Source organism: Pogona vitticeps, chromosome 2 (assembly GCF_051106095.1).
Source record: "Pogona vitticeps strain Pit_001003342236 chromosome 2, PviZW2.1, whole genome shotgun sequence".
Taxonomy (NCBI): Eukaryota; Metazoa; Chordata; class Lepidosauria; order Squamata; family Agamidae; genus Pogona; species Pogona vitticeps.
In genome coordinates, this window is record NC_135784.1 from 110,425,591 (window position 1) to 110,439,681 (window position 14,091).

At 40.1% G+C, this 14,091-nt stretch overlaps 1 protein-coding gene across 3 annotated transcripts in view; it reads right to left on the bottom strand.

Annotated features, from left to right (window-relative positions):
- Positions 1–14,091, bottom strand: part of C2H5orf47 (chromosome 2 C5orf47 homolog) — a 30,453-nt gene that overhangs the window by 7,171 nt on the left and 9,191 nt on the right. For 2 of the 3 annotated variants that reach the window (XM_020807190.3, XM_078385780.1), the window contains exon 2: positions 9,045–9,147. The exons of the other annotated variant lie outside the window; for it this stretch is intronic. In XM_020807190.3, the coding sequence (XP_020662849.3) occupies positions 9,045–9,147 (103 nt within the window). The remainder of the gene's footprint in view (positions 1–9,044; positions 9,148–14,091) is intronic. 3 annotated transcript variants of the gene reach the window in all.

A 14,091-nucleotide genomic window follows, 5' to 3' on the forward strand; every position in this document is an offset into this window, starting at 1 on the left:
TAAAAGGAAAAAAAAACAATAAAAGAAGGCTGTACATGTGCATGTAGAAAATCCCTCACTCAACAGGGGTGGAGGCATCCTGCCATCTCTGCAGTAGTAGAGATGATATTTTCACTTAGATATCGCCATGCTTGGTTCCTCTAAGAAAGAGAGGTGCAGGTTTAACATTCTAAGCCTATTCTGAGGCAGCAATCTTGTGCACACTTACTTGAACTAAGTCCCTCTGAACACAGAGGGATTTTTTGTTGTTGTTTAGTTGTTAAGTCATGTATGACTCTTCGTGACCCCATGGACCAGAGCACGCCAGGCCCTCCTGTCATCCACTGCCTCCCGGAGTTGGGTCAAATTCATGTTGGTCGTTTCTCATCCTCTGTTGTCCCCTTCTCCTCTTTACTTCACACCTTCCTAACATCAGGGTCTTTTCCAGTGAGTCTTCTCTTCTCATGAGATGGCCAAAATATTGGAGCTTCAGCTTCAGGTGTGATGAGATGGGTTTTTGAGTTAAAATCTTTTAAGGCATATGGGTTTTGTAATTAAGAAATGAGCCAGAGAGGTTCCATCTTGTTTCTTTGTATAAAGTATCTTTGCTATGCTGACAAGTTGTTTTCTAGGCGAGCCGAGGGAATGTTATTCTGAGAGCCTGAGAAAGGACTCTGTGTGATTAGATAGATGGGAATTGTTGTGACTCTTTGATAAACCACCGTAACCCAAATAACATCTGGTGTGTATGAGAAATAAGTCATGTGGTGCAACAGGACTGTTTGCCTAGTAACGAACTCTGATTGGATGACATCGTGGGAAGATGCATTAAGCCCTTGCCAGTTACTCTTGAAAAAGGAACTTTTTGCCTATGGACATTGTCTTTCCAAGACCGACCTTTCAGTCATTCGTGACCTACTCTTCAGCCATTTGGGACTCACCCTAATGTCTTTCGAGACGGACTGGTGGCCTACCTACATGGACTGGTTCCTATGCTTTGCTGGATTACTTTTGGACTTATGGGGTTTTTCCTAAGGACTGTGCATGGACTATTTTCTATGGACTGTTCTATGGAATATTCTTTATGGACTTCTTTTCTTGGAATACTCCATATGGACTATGCTCTTGTAATTTTGTAAGGACTATGGTAATTTACTGGATTTTTCTTTTCTAAGGACTATGGGACATATAATGGATTTTTACTTTTGTTATGGGATTTTTATTCTACAGTATCACTGAGGACTATAGCCTTTTTATAACCTACTTGGATTATTTTGTTTTACTAATGATTTCCTAAACTGGAACTGTTTTTATTCTTTTTAATGTCCTTTTGGATTTTTGTAAGGTTTTTGAACACTTTTCTATTTTTCATGTTTCTTTGCCTCACTACATCTGTGTAACTAAACAGCACAATGCTAGTTTATTTGTTTTGATTTAATTTGGCTTTGATACTTAGTAACATGCTTATTTTTTTAATAAAATTAAGATTATAAAACTCATTTGGTTTCCTGAACAGTACACTTGTCATAGGGTCATCTGAGAGTGCTGCCTCGGCCTAGCTTACTTAGAGTCCTGTCAGTGGTGCAAGTTAAGTCTAAGGACTACAAAGCCCACTTGACCTTTTCATAATAATATCTGAGAGTACAAGGGTGTTCTTATGTGGACAGACCTGTGAGAAGGAGTGTTGTAGCATGGCTAGCTGAATTTGGACTCATCCAGCCCATTTTAGCATGTGCAAACTCCTGATTGCTCTCTGTCCAGGCTTACACGTGTGTTCTTGGACCCGTGTTTGCTGACATCAGGATCTGTCCTTCCAGTGAGCACTCAGGGTTGATTTCCTTTAGAATTGACAGGTTTGTTCTACTTGCAATCCAGGGGACTCTCAAGAGCCTCCTCCAGCACTACAATTCAAAAGCATCAATTCTTCAGTGGTTAGCTTTCTTTATGGTCCAGCTCTCATTTCCATACCAGCTCTCATTTCCAAACCATAGTTTTGACTATGTGGACCTTTGTCAGCAAGATGATGTCTTTGCTTTTTAAGATACTATCTAGGTTTGTCATCACTTTCCTCCCAAGAAACATGCATCTTTTAATTTCGTGGCTGCTGTCTCCATCTGCAATTATCATGGAGCCCAAGAAAGTAAAATCTGTCACTGCCTCGATATCTTCCCCTTCTATTTGCCAGCAGGTGATGGGGCCAGTGACCATGATCTTAGTTTTTTTGATGTTCAGCTTCAGACCATTTTTATGCTCTCTTTCACTTTTATTAAGAGGTTTTTAAATTCCTCCTCACTTTCTGACATCGGAGTGGTATCATCGGCATATCTGAGGTTGTTGATATTTCTTCCGACAATCTTAATTCCGGTTTGGGATGCTTCCAGTCGTGCCTTTCGCATGACGTTTTCTACATATAAGTTAAATAAGCAGGAGGACAATATACAGCCTTGTCGTACTCCTTTCCAAATTTTGAACCAATCAGTTGTTCCATATCCAGTTCTACCTGTTGCTTCCTGTCCCACATATAGGTTTCTCAGGAGATAGATAAGGTGGTCAGGCACTCCCATTTCTTTAAGGACTTGCCATAGTTTGCTGTAGTCCACACAGTCAAAGGCTTTTGCATAGTCAATGAAGCAAAAGTAGATGTTTTTCTGGAACTCTCTGGCTTTCTCCATAATCCAGTGCATGTTAGCAATTTGGTTTCTAGTTTCTCTGTCCCTTCAAAATCCAGCTTGTACTTCTGGGAGTTCTCGGTCCACATACTGCTGAAGCCTACCTTGGAGGATTTTGTGCATAACCTTGCTAGTGTGTGAAATAAGTGCAATTGTATGGTAATGGAGCATTCTTTGGAACTGTACTTCTTTGGGATTGGGATGTAGACTAATCTTTTCTAATCCTCTGTCCAGTTCCTGAGTTTTCCAAACTTGCTGGCACCTTAACAGCATCATCTTTTAATATTTTAAATAGTTCAACTGGAATGCCATCACCTCCATTGGCCTTTTTGTTAGCCATGCTTTCTAAGGCCCACTTGACTTCACTCTCCAGGATGTCTGGCTCAAGGTCAACAACCACACTATCTAGGTTGTCCAGGACATCCAGCTCTTTCTGGTATCTTTCCTTTGTGTATTCTTGCCACCTCTTCTTGATGTCTTCTGCTTCTGTTAGGTTCCTCCCATTTTTGTCCTTTATCATGTCCATCTTTACACAAAAGGTTCCTCTAATAGCTCCAGTTTTCTTGAACAGATCTCTGGTTTTCCCCCTTCTATTATTTTCCTCTATTTCTTTGCACCGTTTGTTTAAGAAGGCCCTCTTGTCTCTCCTTGCTATTCTTCGGAAGTCTGCATTCAATTTTCTGTAACTTTCCCTATCTCCCTTGCATTTTGTTTTCCTTCTTTTCTCTGCTATTTGTAAGGCCTCGTTGGACAGCCAGTTTGCTTTCTTGCATTTCCTTTTCTTTGGGACGGTTTTTGTTGGTGCCTCCTGTACAGTGTTACGAGCCTCCATCCATAGTATTTCAGGCATCTCCTGTTTGACCACCTCCAGCTTACCAAGGTTCATAGATCTTACATTCCAGGTTCTTATGCAGTATTCTTCTTTGCAGCATCAGACTTTCCTTTCACTTCCAGGTGCGTCCACAGCTGAGCATCCTTTCGGCTTCGGTCCAACCACTTCATTAGCTCTGGAGCTACTTGTACTTGTCCTCTACTCTTCCTCAGTAGCATGTTGGATGCTGTCCGGCCTGAGGGGCTCATCTTCCAGCATCATATCTTTTAGCCTTTTGTTTCTGTCCATGGAGTTTTCTTGGCAAAGATACTGGAGTGGCTTGCCAGTTCCTGCTCCGGGTGGATTGCGTTTAGTCAGAACTCTCCACTATGACCTGTTTGTCTTGAGTGGCCCTGCACGGCCCTGCTCATAGCTTCTCTGAATTACTCAAGCCCTTTGCCATGACAGGGCAGCAATCCATGGGATTTACGTCTGAGTAAACATATCTAGGCTTTTGTTTTAAATGAACTGGTATAGCATTAGAATAAAGGATGGGCAACATAATTGTCTGTGCCTGTACAAGTAAAGCTAATCTATAATACCACACTTCTTTAATCTATAAGAAAAATTTTGGTTAACATGTTTTTTTTGGGGGGGGGGTGTTACATGGTGCCTGAATCCTCTTGTATTACTTATGTACACTGGTGTAGGTCAAACTGTGTAAATCACTGTGGCAACTTGTCAATAGTTAAAAAGTTGAAATAGTTAAAAACATGCATTGCTCATCCACACCGATAAGTGTGACCTAGTATGCAACACTGAATATGAGCCTCAGCTTCCTAACTAGTGGTATTCCACCACTGCAACTTACTCTGTTTCACTCATTCCAGCATACATAAATCATAGGGTTCTGGCCTCAACGGAAAAAAAGAAGTATTACTAAAATAAGCTTTTGCCAGTGTTTTGCATGATCCTGATATATTTTCTGGACTTACATAGTTTGCAAGCTGCTAACACAAATGTGAGCTAAACAGACAGAGTGTGGGGGATAATATGCCACTTTAAGTTTAACAGATAGTATTGAATGGATTGATAAATCTGTTTCCTAGAACTAATTAAATGGTGATGCAGAAATTCCAATTATGTCGCTAAGCATAATATGGTGTTATTCTGAATTGTGCAGCAGCTACAAAGCTCTAATGACAACTACATCAATAGAATGTCACTTTTAATTCATGCTTCATTTTCCCATAATGAAATTGCTGCACCCAGGCATTGAGTGGACAGCAAATATTCTGAAATTATATTACCACAAGCCACAGCTGACCTATATGGAGAGCTACTTTATTTTGTAGGCAGATTATCTTCTTCCCAATTTTACAAATGAAGATAAATTTTTCTTAGATTTGGTATCAGATATTGGCCATTCAACAGCCATTCCTTTGTGCCTCTTTGAGCCACACTGAATATGCAGACAGCAAAGGGATAATGGAGCCCAGTGTCCCATGCTTTATTGACCTAATGGCCATGGCAAACGTGGCAAGTATCTCATCCTTTAAGGAAGTTCCAGGTATATGCTGAAGACACCTGTAAATATGAGTGCTGTTTTAACAAAAAAATCATGCTTTTCTCTCCACCTCCATTCCACCCCATTGTTCCCCCCTTTATCTATCTATCTATCTATCTATCTATCTATCTATCTATCTATCTATCTATCTATCTATCTATCTATCTATCTATCTATCTATCTATCTATCTATCTATCTATCTATCTATCTATCTATCTATCTATCTATCTATCTATCTATCTATCTGCTGCAGCAATTGAAATCTAGTTGTCAACAGGACTGGACCTTAGACCTGAAGTCCAAGGAAGCCCAAAATGAGGAGAATAGCCACCCCAGAGGGTAGGAGGTAATGGGGATGGTGGCAACAGTTTCAGTGTCAGCATTTGAACTGGCATAGGATCACAAGGCCATTAGGATGAAGCAAGACTCACGTTGTTTGCCAACCATCCTATTTGGGTCCCCCTCCCCTTATTTTAAAATATACAGTATATACATTTCTAGACTGGCCAGGTATATACATGGGCAGAGAAGATCATTTCTTAATATTTTTCTAATACCCTGTTTTCCCCAAAATAAGACCTAACCTGAAAATAAGCCCTAGTTGCCTAGTATGATTTTTCAGGATGCTCATAATATAAGCCCTACCCCCAAAATAAGCCCTAGTTAAGTGAAACCCTGCCCTCCACCATTGTGCAGCAACCAGAAGATGATAGGACTGTATTTGAATAAATGTAGATTGTTGTACATGGAAAAAATTAAAACATGCCCTCAAAATAAGCCCTATTGCATTTTTTGGAGCAAAAATTAATATAAGACCCTGTCTTATTTTTGGGGAAACACAGTATATATATATATATATGAGGCTTATTCCCAAGTATATGTGCTTAATCTGTCAGCAGCAGCAACAACAAATTCTAGAATATTTTAATCCAATAATCATAGTGTGTGAAAAATGCTAAACTGAATTGTTTGAAGTATTTCCTTTTTTATGTTTGGCAAAAAAGTTCTAGGGAGTTTTTTTTTTCTAATGTGAAAGTAGTTGTAAAATATGGATGGCAGTGGGGTGCAGGAGGGTGATAGAAGATAAATGGTAACTGTGTGCTTTGAAGGCAAAATAACACACATGGCTGTCTAAAACTATCCATGGCTGGACAGCTCAGTTAGGTATCTGGCTGCAGAGTGAGAGGCTGAGAGTTCTATTCCCCACTGTGCCTCCTGAGAGAAGAACAAGCCTGTGTGGCCTTGGGCAAGATGCCCCTGGAAGAAGGAAATGGTAAACCACTTCCGAGTATTCACTCCCTGGAAAACCCTGAAAAGGGTCACTATAAACAAGCATTAACTTGACGGTGCACATCCGTGTGCACACACAAACATCTAAAACACACAGAGACAGAGACAAGAACATTAAAACTCAAATCTGAAATTACCCAGCTGAGGGCACTGCTGGGTCTCTGTGTGAAAAGAAGACACACCACAATTGTCAGACCAAAGAGGAGGCAAAGGGAAAGAGAATGAGAATCATACTGGGCTATGTAAGCATCTTATGAATTGAATGTCTTCTTGAGATCTGATCTGGAGGTAGTGGCTTTTGGCTGTCCTCTGGTATGCTTAATAAGCTGATCCCCCATCTGTACCCACTGTTTATGTTTATAAGTGAATGTAAATATTACAAAACATCAAACAATGCTAGTGATCCCCTTCCAAAGGAAACTATAGCTAGGAAAGTACTGTGCTTCTAAAGCTTTTCACCACTTGGAGGAAGGAGGTGATCATAATAATAACGTGAAACAAACCCAGCATTTTTGTTCATTTCTAAATTACATGCAAAGCTTAAAAGCCTCCACAGGCACCAACACTTTACTCAGAGCTTCTTTTAGAATACAAATAACAGCTTTGCAGATTTTTGTACAAACTACATCATGGAGAGCATTTCCTGAACTTCCAGGCATGATCCAAGGTTCAGGTTTCTCTGTGACTGCTTTTAAGTAAGAAAAGGATAATTGTTAACTGCCTTTCCACTATTAACCTCATGTGGTTGAATCCAATTTTAGTCAGGCTGAAACAAACCCATTGAAATTGAAGGGATTTAGGACGAAAAACATTTTTCACTTAGCCTATGGTACAGTTTTGTATTTAGACTGACAAAGGATTCTGGAAGGTAAAGGTAAAGGTTCCCCTTGACAATTTTTTTTTTGTCCAGTCGTCTTCGACTCTAGGGGGCGGTGCTCATCCCCGTTTCCAAGCCATAGAGCCAGCGTTTTGTCCGAAGACAATCTTCTGGAAGGTACTTCTTCACATATGGGATTTCTCACCTTAATACGTGATGGTGGCAACTAACTTAAATTGCTTTAAAATGAGACTAGGCAAATGCCTGAAATATAAAATTATCAATGGATGCTAGTCAGGATGACTATATGGAGCCTGTGTTTTATGCACATCATTGGCTGAAATCAAGCAATAAGCCACCTAGAGTGGTCTTATAGACCATATGGAGAGGGTACAAATAAAATAAAATAAAATAAAATAAAATAAAATAAAATAAAATAAAATAAATAAATAAAATAGAATAGGCGCACTGCATCAGTGGAACTTCCTCACCAAGCCCCCAATGATTCAATGGGCCTACTGTAGTTGCAACTTACTACTGGGTATCTGCCATTGAATACTAGGTGCTGAGAAGCAACAATTAACAGAGAGCTATTGCTTCCAATAGATTTTTGGAGCTGGTGCATTGGGTTACTATGGGAAACAGAATGTTGGAGGAAATGCTGGCCTTTGGTCTGATTCATCACGGCTTTTCTTACACCGCTCAAAAACATTAAGATCAGCAACTGAAACCTGGGCATTTTAAAGCAAACTATATAGTGTATACATTCTGAACCGATCTACGTTTATTTACTATGAAAAACAGACTATTTTAACACATATTGATGTGTGTGCTAATCCCTCCTAGAGGCTTGGTTGAAAAGAAGATGGTATTATTATAATATCAATTTAAAACTGAAACATGGTGATTTTAAGAGAAACTGTTACCACCATATGTCAAGGCACAAAAAGTAATGATTTTATTGGTTGTTGTAGGCTTTTCGAGCTCTTTGGCCGTGTTCTGAAGGTTGTTGCCAAAGAGCCCGAAAAACCCACAACAACCATTAGATCCCAGTCGTGAAAGCCTTCGTGAATACAATGATTTTATTGCTTCCAAACCTTGAGACACAGAGTGCTATAAATAAGAATAAATACCAAGAATGATTAATATGTATTGGCTGATAATGAAATGTAGTTTTTATAGAAAGCTATTCTGGAAGTTCTGGGATAATATTTGACAAGTGCTTATGGCAAACCTTACATTTCATTTACCTCTCATTAGAAGTTCTAAGAATCTCCGATCATTACAACAGGAACTTTTCACATCTCCCACTAGACTTTACAAATTAGCTTGCTCCGTTTTGTGTCTGGTCATCAAAACATAAACACAGACCTTGCTTGCAAACATGATACAAGTACTGATGGCTCAGCCATGAAGGTTTGCAAGAAGCATGTCTCTGGAATACCAGTGGATTACAGCTTCCAATGAGAGGTAACTGGAATGTAAGCTTTGCCATAAACACCTGTCAAATCTCTTCCCAGAACTTCACTTTGAACTCTTCTTTTCACATGAAAGCCATAACACCGCATTCTGCATTAGTTGTGTAGAACTTTTTCATAGGAATCTACCATAGAACAAGCAAATTAGAACCCAATCCAAATGATTTTTTCTTAAAATCAATAGGGACTGATTAATAATATCAACCTTATTATTTTGATCTCCATGGTATTAAAGCACAACTGATGTACATTGGAATGACAACAGTCTGCAGATCTCAAAGAACAAAGGATTAAATGGTGTTCACCAAAATGGAGGGCAAAATCCTGCGTATCAAATGTTGTTTGTAAGTGCTATATCCAGTGAGTACCAGAGCTTTATATTTCAGGCACGTTGGAACAATGAGCACTGTGAGGAGCTACCTTACTACCTACCTTCACTTGAGAACTGGCTACAGGATATCAGTCTATCTCTAAAGTGACTGTTTTCCTCTACCATCTTAGAAATTACTTTATATACTCCAGACCACACTGCAGACTAGAAAGAAAGATATGTGAGATATATTGGCATAACAATGTTGCTTTAATATTCAGAATCTTCTACAGATGAGAAAACTAGAACAAAGAAGGTCCTCTTGGCAATTGCAGTTAAGTGGAACTGGCTTAAAAATTATTCTCTGTTTATTTTTTTGAAGTGCAAGCCAATTAAAGACAGTTTCAAAAGGATGTTTTCTAATCATTCTTTTTCACTTTGACTTCACAATGTTTTTCATGAACTAGCATTTCTGAACCTGCTTGTTCAGTAGGTGAAGTCATAACTAGATTGAAATCCCTAGAAAGAACAGTATCTTTTGATGCAAAGTATTATAGGTCTGGTATAAAAGTGCTAGAGGGATCTTCTTTATGCTTCTATTGAAACAAACCTTTTTCCTTTCTAACAATATTTTCCAGAGCTATTCAGAACTAGTTATTAGAGCATGACCTTGTAATCTAAAACAATTATACTGACTGTAATCTAAAACGATTGCTCACTACCTTAGTGCATGCGCTCGTAATCTCAAGATTAGATCACTGTAATGTGCTCTACGTGGGGCTGCCTTTGAGGCTGACACGGAAACTTCAGATGGTGCAGAATGCGGCAGCCAGGCTCCTTACAGGAGTGAGGAAATCACATCTCTCCTATTCTGGCCAAGCTGCACTGGCTGCCCATCCATTTCCACGTCGACTTCAAAGTGTTAATGCTTACCTATAAGGCCCTAAACGGTTTAGGACCCCGATACTTGGCGGAACGCCTGCTCCCACCTAGATCTACCCGGATCACCCGCACGAGCCAGGAGGTGAGGCTGGGGAGCCTAATGCCGAGGGAGGCCCGGAAGGAGCGAACATGAAATCAGACCTTCTCGGCGGTGGCTCCTCACCTCTGGAACAACCTTCCTCCAGCGATTCGTGCAGCCCCTACGCTGGGCACATTTAAGAACCAGCTAAAAACATGGTTATATGTTCAGGCCTTCCCTCCTGTCAATACTTAATTTCCTTTCTCTTTCTATTTGTTTTATTATATGTGGTGTTGTTTACTTGTAATAATTTTTATGCTTTATTGCATATTTTTTATGGAAGCCGCTCAGAGTGGTCAATCTGACCAGATGAGCGGGATATAAATCAAATAAATAATAATAATATATCAAATACTGATGGTTTCTTTGTTTCCTGCTAACCTTTGCAGATTCTTTGCATCTAATTTCTGCTTACCAGTCTTTGTACACTTTTCATTCATGCTTGCTTCTTCTCAAAACTGCAGCATTAGTCTTGTTGTTTACTGTTTTAAAGAAACATTGTCCCCACCTTAAGGTTTGTTCCCTCCATGTGTGTATATCAGAATAAATTTTATGAAGCGTGTTACAAAGGTGAAACAAGAACCATGGAACTGGACTATGAAGCAGAAAAAAAATTGGGAAGACTACAAGTCCCCAAATTCCCAAGCCAGCAAGACCACTGGGGAATCCTGGAAGTTATAGTATGAATAAGTAGATTTACAAGTTTTACTGCAAAACAGCTGAGCTTTGGAACTCTCTGCCAAGGAATGAAATTACCACAAGTCATTCTGCTTCTAATTTAACCTACTATACAAAAGTTATTTCAAGAATAAAATGAAGATCCCTTTTGCACCACCCTGATCTCTCTTGACGAAGAGCAAGATGCACAGACAGAATGACATGGCTAAATTTGGCTTCTGCTAAATGAGCTCAGCAGACACAATTATCAGTGTTTAATTGCACAGGAGCTAAAAGAAAAAATCCAGTAATGAACGACACATGGCATAAGAGCATCAGGGATATCAACAGTGGAAGATTTATGTCTAATCATGCAAGAACAAGAAAGTATGCATCTTTAACAGCTTGTTTTGTATCTGAACGAAATGCAAGCTTTTGCATGCAAAAAAGTAAGGGAAAGATATATCAGAAGATGTGATGTTGACTGCACAACTTCTGAATAGTAACCATCAGTCACAGTTTGCTAGATGTTCAGCCACCCCCATACGTTATGGCAGGCAAATGCATATTTCTGCGTACATGATAAAGAGCCCTGGAGCTCCCAGGAACATGTACATCTCTGTCACAAGGCAGAGGTGGGAACACAGTTTACAGCACTGTAGCAAACTCTTCTTTGGGTTCTCTTTGGCTGCCAGGGACTTCTGGCAGCTTCCATAGCTGTACGGGTCCTCCTGCTCCAGCCAACCAGTGAGGCTTGGACCTGGCCAGCTGGAAGATGGGAAGTCTGGTCCATCTGTGTAGGATAATTTAAACTCCCTGATGCTCTCCAGCTCAGTTGTCTTTTGGACTTCTCCATCGATCCTTCCCCACAAATGGATGTCATTTATGAGCTTGATCCTCAGAAATTAAAATGAAGGTGGCAAGGAAAAACATATGTGGCAGTATTCTTGAGCACGTTTCTGTACATAATATAGCATTTTTCTTTTGTCACAGATTTTTTACAATTGAGGTGTTGTAGTTATGCACACCCCCTTCATGGATTGCTGCCTTGTCATGGCGAAGGGGCTTGAGTAACTCAGAGAAGCTATGGGCTATGCCGTGCAGGGACACTCAAGACAGAGAGGTCATAGTGGACAGTTCCGACTAAACGCAATCCACCTGGAGTAGGAAATGGCAATGCCACCCCAGTATCTTTGCCAAGAATGCCCCATGATCAGAAACAAAAGGCTAAAAGATATGACGCTGGAAGATGGGCCCCTCAGGTCGAAAGACGTCCAACATGCTACTGAGGAAGAGCAGAGGACAAGTACAAGTAGCTCCAGAGCTAATGAAGTGGTTGGGCCAAAGCCGAAAGGACGCTCAGCTGTGGACGTGCCTGGAAGTGAAAGGAAAGTCCAATGCTGCAAAGAAAAATACTGCATAGGAACCTGGAATGTAAGATGTATGAACCTTGGGAAGCTTGAGGTGGTCAAACAGGAGATGGCAAGAATAAACATTGACATCCTGGGCATCAGTGAACTAAAATGGACAGGAATGGGCGAATTCAGCTCAGATGATTATCATATCTACTATTGTGGGTAAGAATCCCGTAGAAGGAATGGAGTAGCCCTCATAGTCAATAAAAGAGTGGGAAAAGCTGTAATGGGATGCAATCTAAAAATGATAGAATTTTGTCAATACGAATCCAAGGCAGACCATTCAACATCACAAAAATCCAAGTTTATGCACCAACCAACATTGCTGAGGAGACTGAAATTGAACAATTTTATGAAGATTTACAACACCTTCTAGAACTGACACTAAAGAAAGATGTTCTTCTCATTATAGGGGCTTGGAATGCTAAAGTAGGGAGTCAACAGATAAAAGGAACAACAGGAAAGTTTGGCCTGGGAGTTCAAAATGAAGCAGGACAATGGCTAATAAAGTTTTGTCAAAAGAACAAGCTGGTCATCACAAACACTCTTTTCCAACAACACAAGAGGTGACTTTATATATGGAAATCACCAGATGGGCAATACCGAAATCAGATTGATTATATTCTCTGCAGACAAAGATGGAGAAGCTCTATACAGTCAGGAAAAACAAGACCTGGAGCTGATTGTGGCTCTGATCATCAGCTTCTCATAGAAAAATTCAAGCTTAAACTGAAGAGAGTAGGAAAAACCACAGATATAATCTGAACCAAATATAGTCAGGTATAATCTAAACCAAATCCCTTGTGAATACATAGTGGAAGTAAAGAACAGATTTAAGGAACTAGATTTGGTGGACAGAGTGCCTGAAGAACTTTGGATAGAGGCTCGTAATATTGTACAGGAGGCAGCAACAAAAACCATCCCAAAGTAAAGGAAATGCAAGAAAGCAAAGTGGCTGTCCAACGAGGCCTTAGAAATAGCAGAGAGGAGAAGGGAAAAAAATGCAAGGGTGATAGGGAAAGTTACAGAAAATTGAATGCATACTTCCAAAGAATAGCAAGGAGAGACAAGAGGGCCTTCTTAAATGAACAATGCAAAGAAATAGAGGAAAATAACAGAAAAGGAAAAACAAGAGATCTGTTCAGGAAAATTGGAGCTATTAGAGGAACCTTTTGTGTAAAGATGGACATGATCAAGGACAAAAACAGTAGGGACCTAACAGAAGCAGAAGACATCAAGAAGCGGTGGCAAGAATACACAGAGGAATTCTATCAGAAAGATTTGGATATCCCAGACAACCCAGATAGTGTGGTTGTTGACCTTGAGCCAGACATCCTGGAGAGTGAAGTCAAGTTGGGCCTTAGAAAGCTTGGCTAACAACAAGGCCAATGGAGGTGATGGCATTCCAGTTGAACTATTTAAAATCTTAAAATATGATGCTGTTAAGGTGCTACATTCAATATGCTAACAAGTTTGGAAAACTCAACAGTGGCCAGAGGATTGGAAAAGATCAGTCTACATCCCAATCCCAAAGAAAGGCAGTGCCAAAGAATGCTCTAACTACCGTACAATTGCACTCATTTCACACACTAGCAAGGATATGCTCAAAATCCTCCAAGGTAGGCTTCAGCAGTATGTGGACCGAGAACTCCCAGAAGTACAAGCTGGATTCCGAAGGGGCAGAGGAACTAGAAACCAAATTGCTAACATCCGCTGGATTATAGAGAAAGCCAGAGAGTTCAAGAAAAATATCTACTTCTGCTTCATTGACTATGCAAAAGCCTTTGACTGTGTGGACTACAGCAAACTATGGCAAGTCCTTAAAGAAATGGGAGTGCCTCACCACCTTATGTATCTTGTGAGAAACCTATATGTGGGACAGGAAGCAACAGTTAGAACAGGATATGGAACAACTGATTGGTTCAAAATTGGGAAAGGATCACGACAAGGCTGTATATTGTCCCTCAGCTTATTTAACTTATATGCAGAATACATCATGCGGAAGGCTGGACTGGAGGAATGCCAAGCCGGAATTAAGATTGCCAGAAGAAATATCAACAACCTCCAATATGCAGA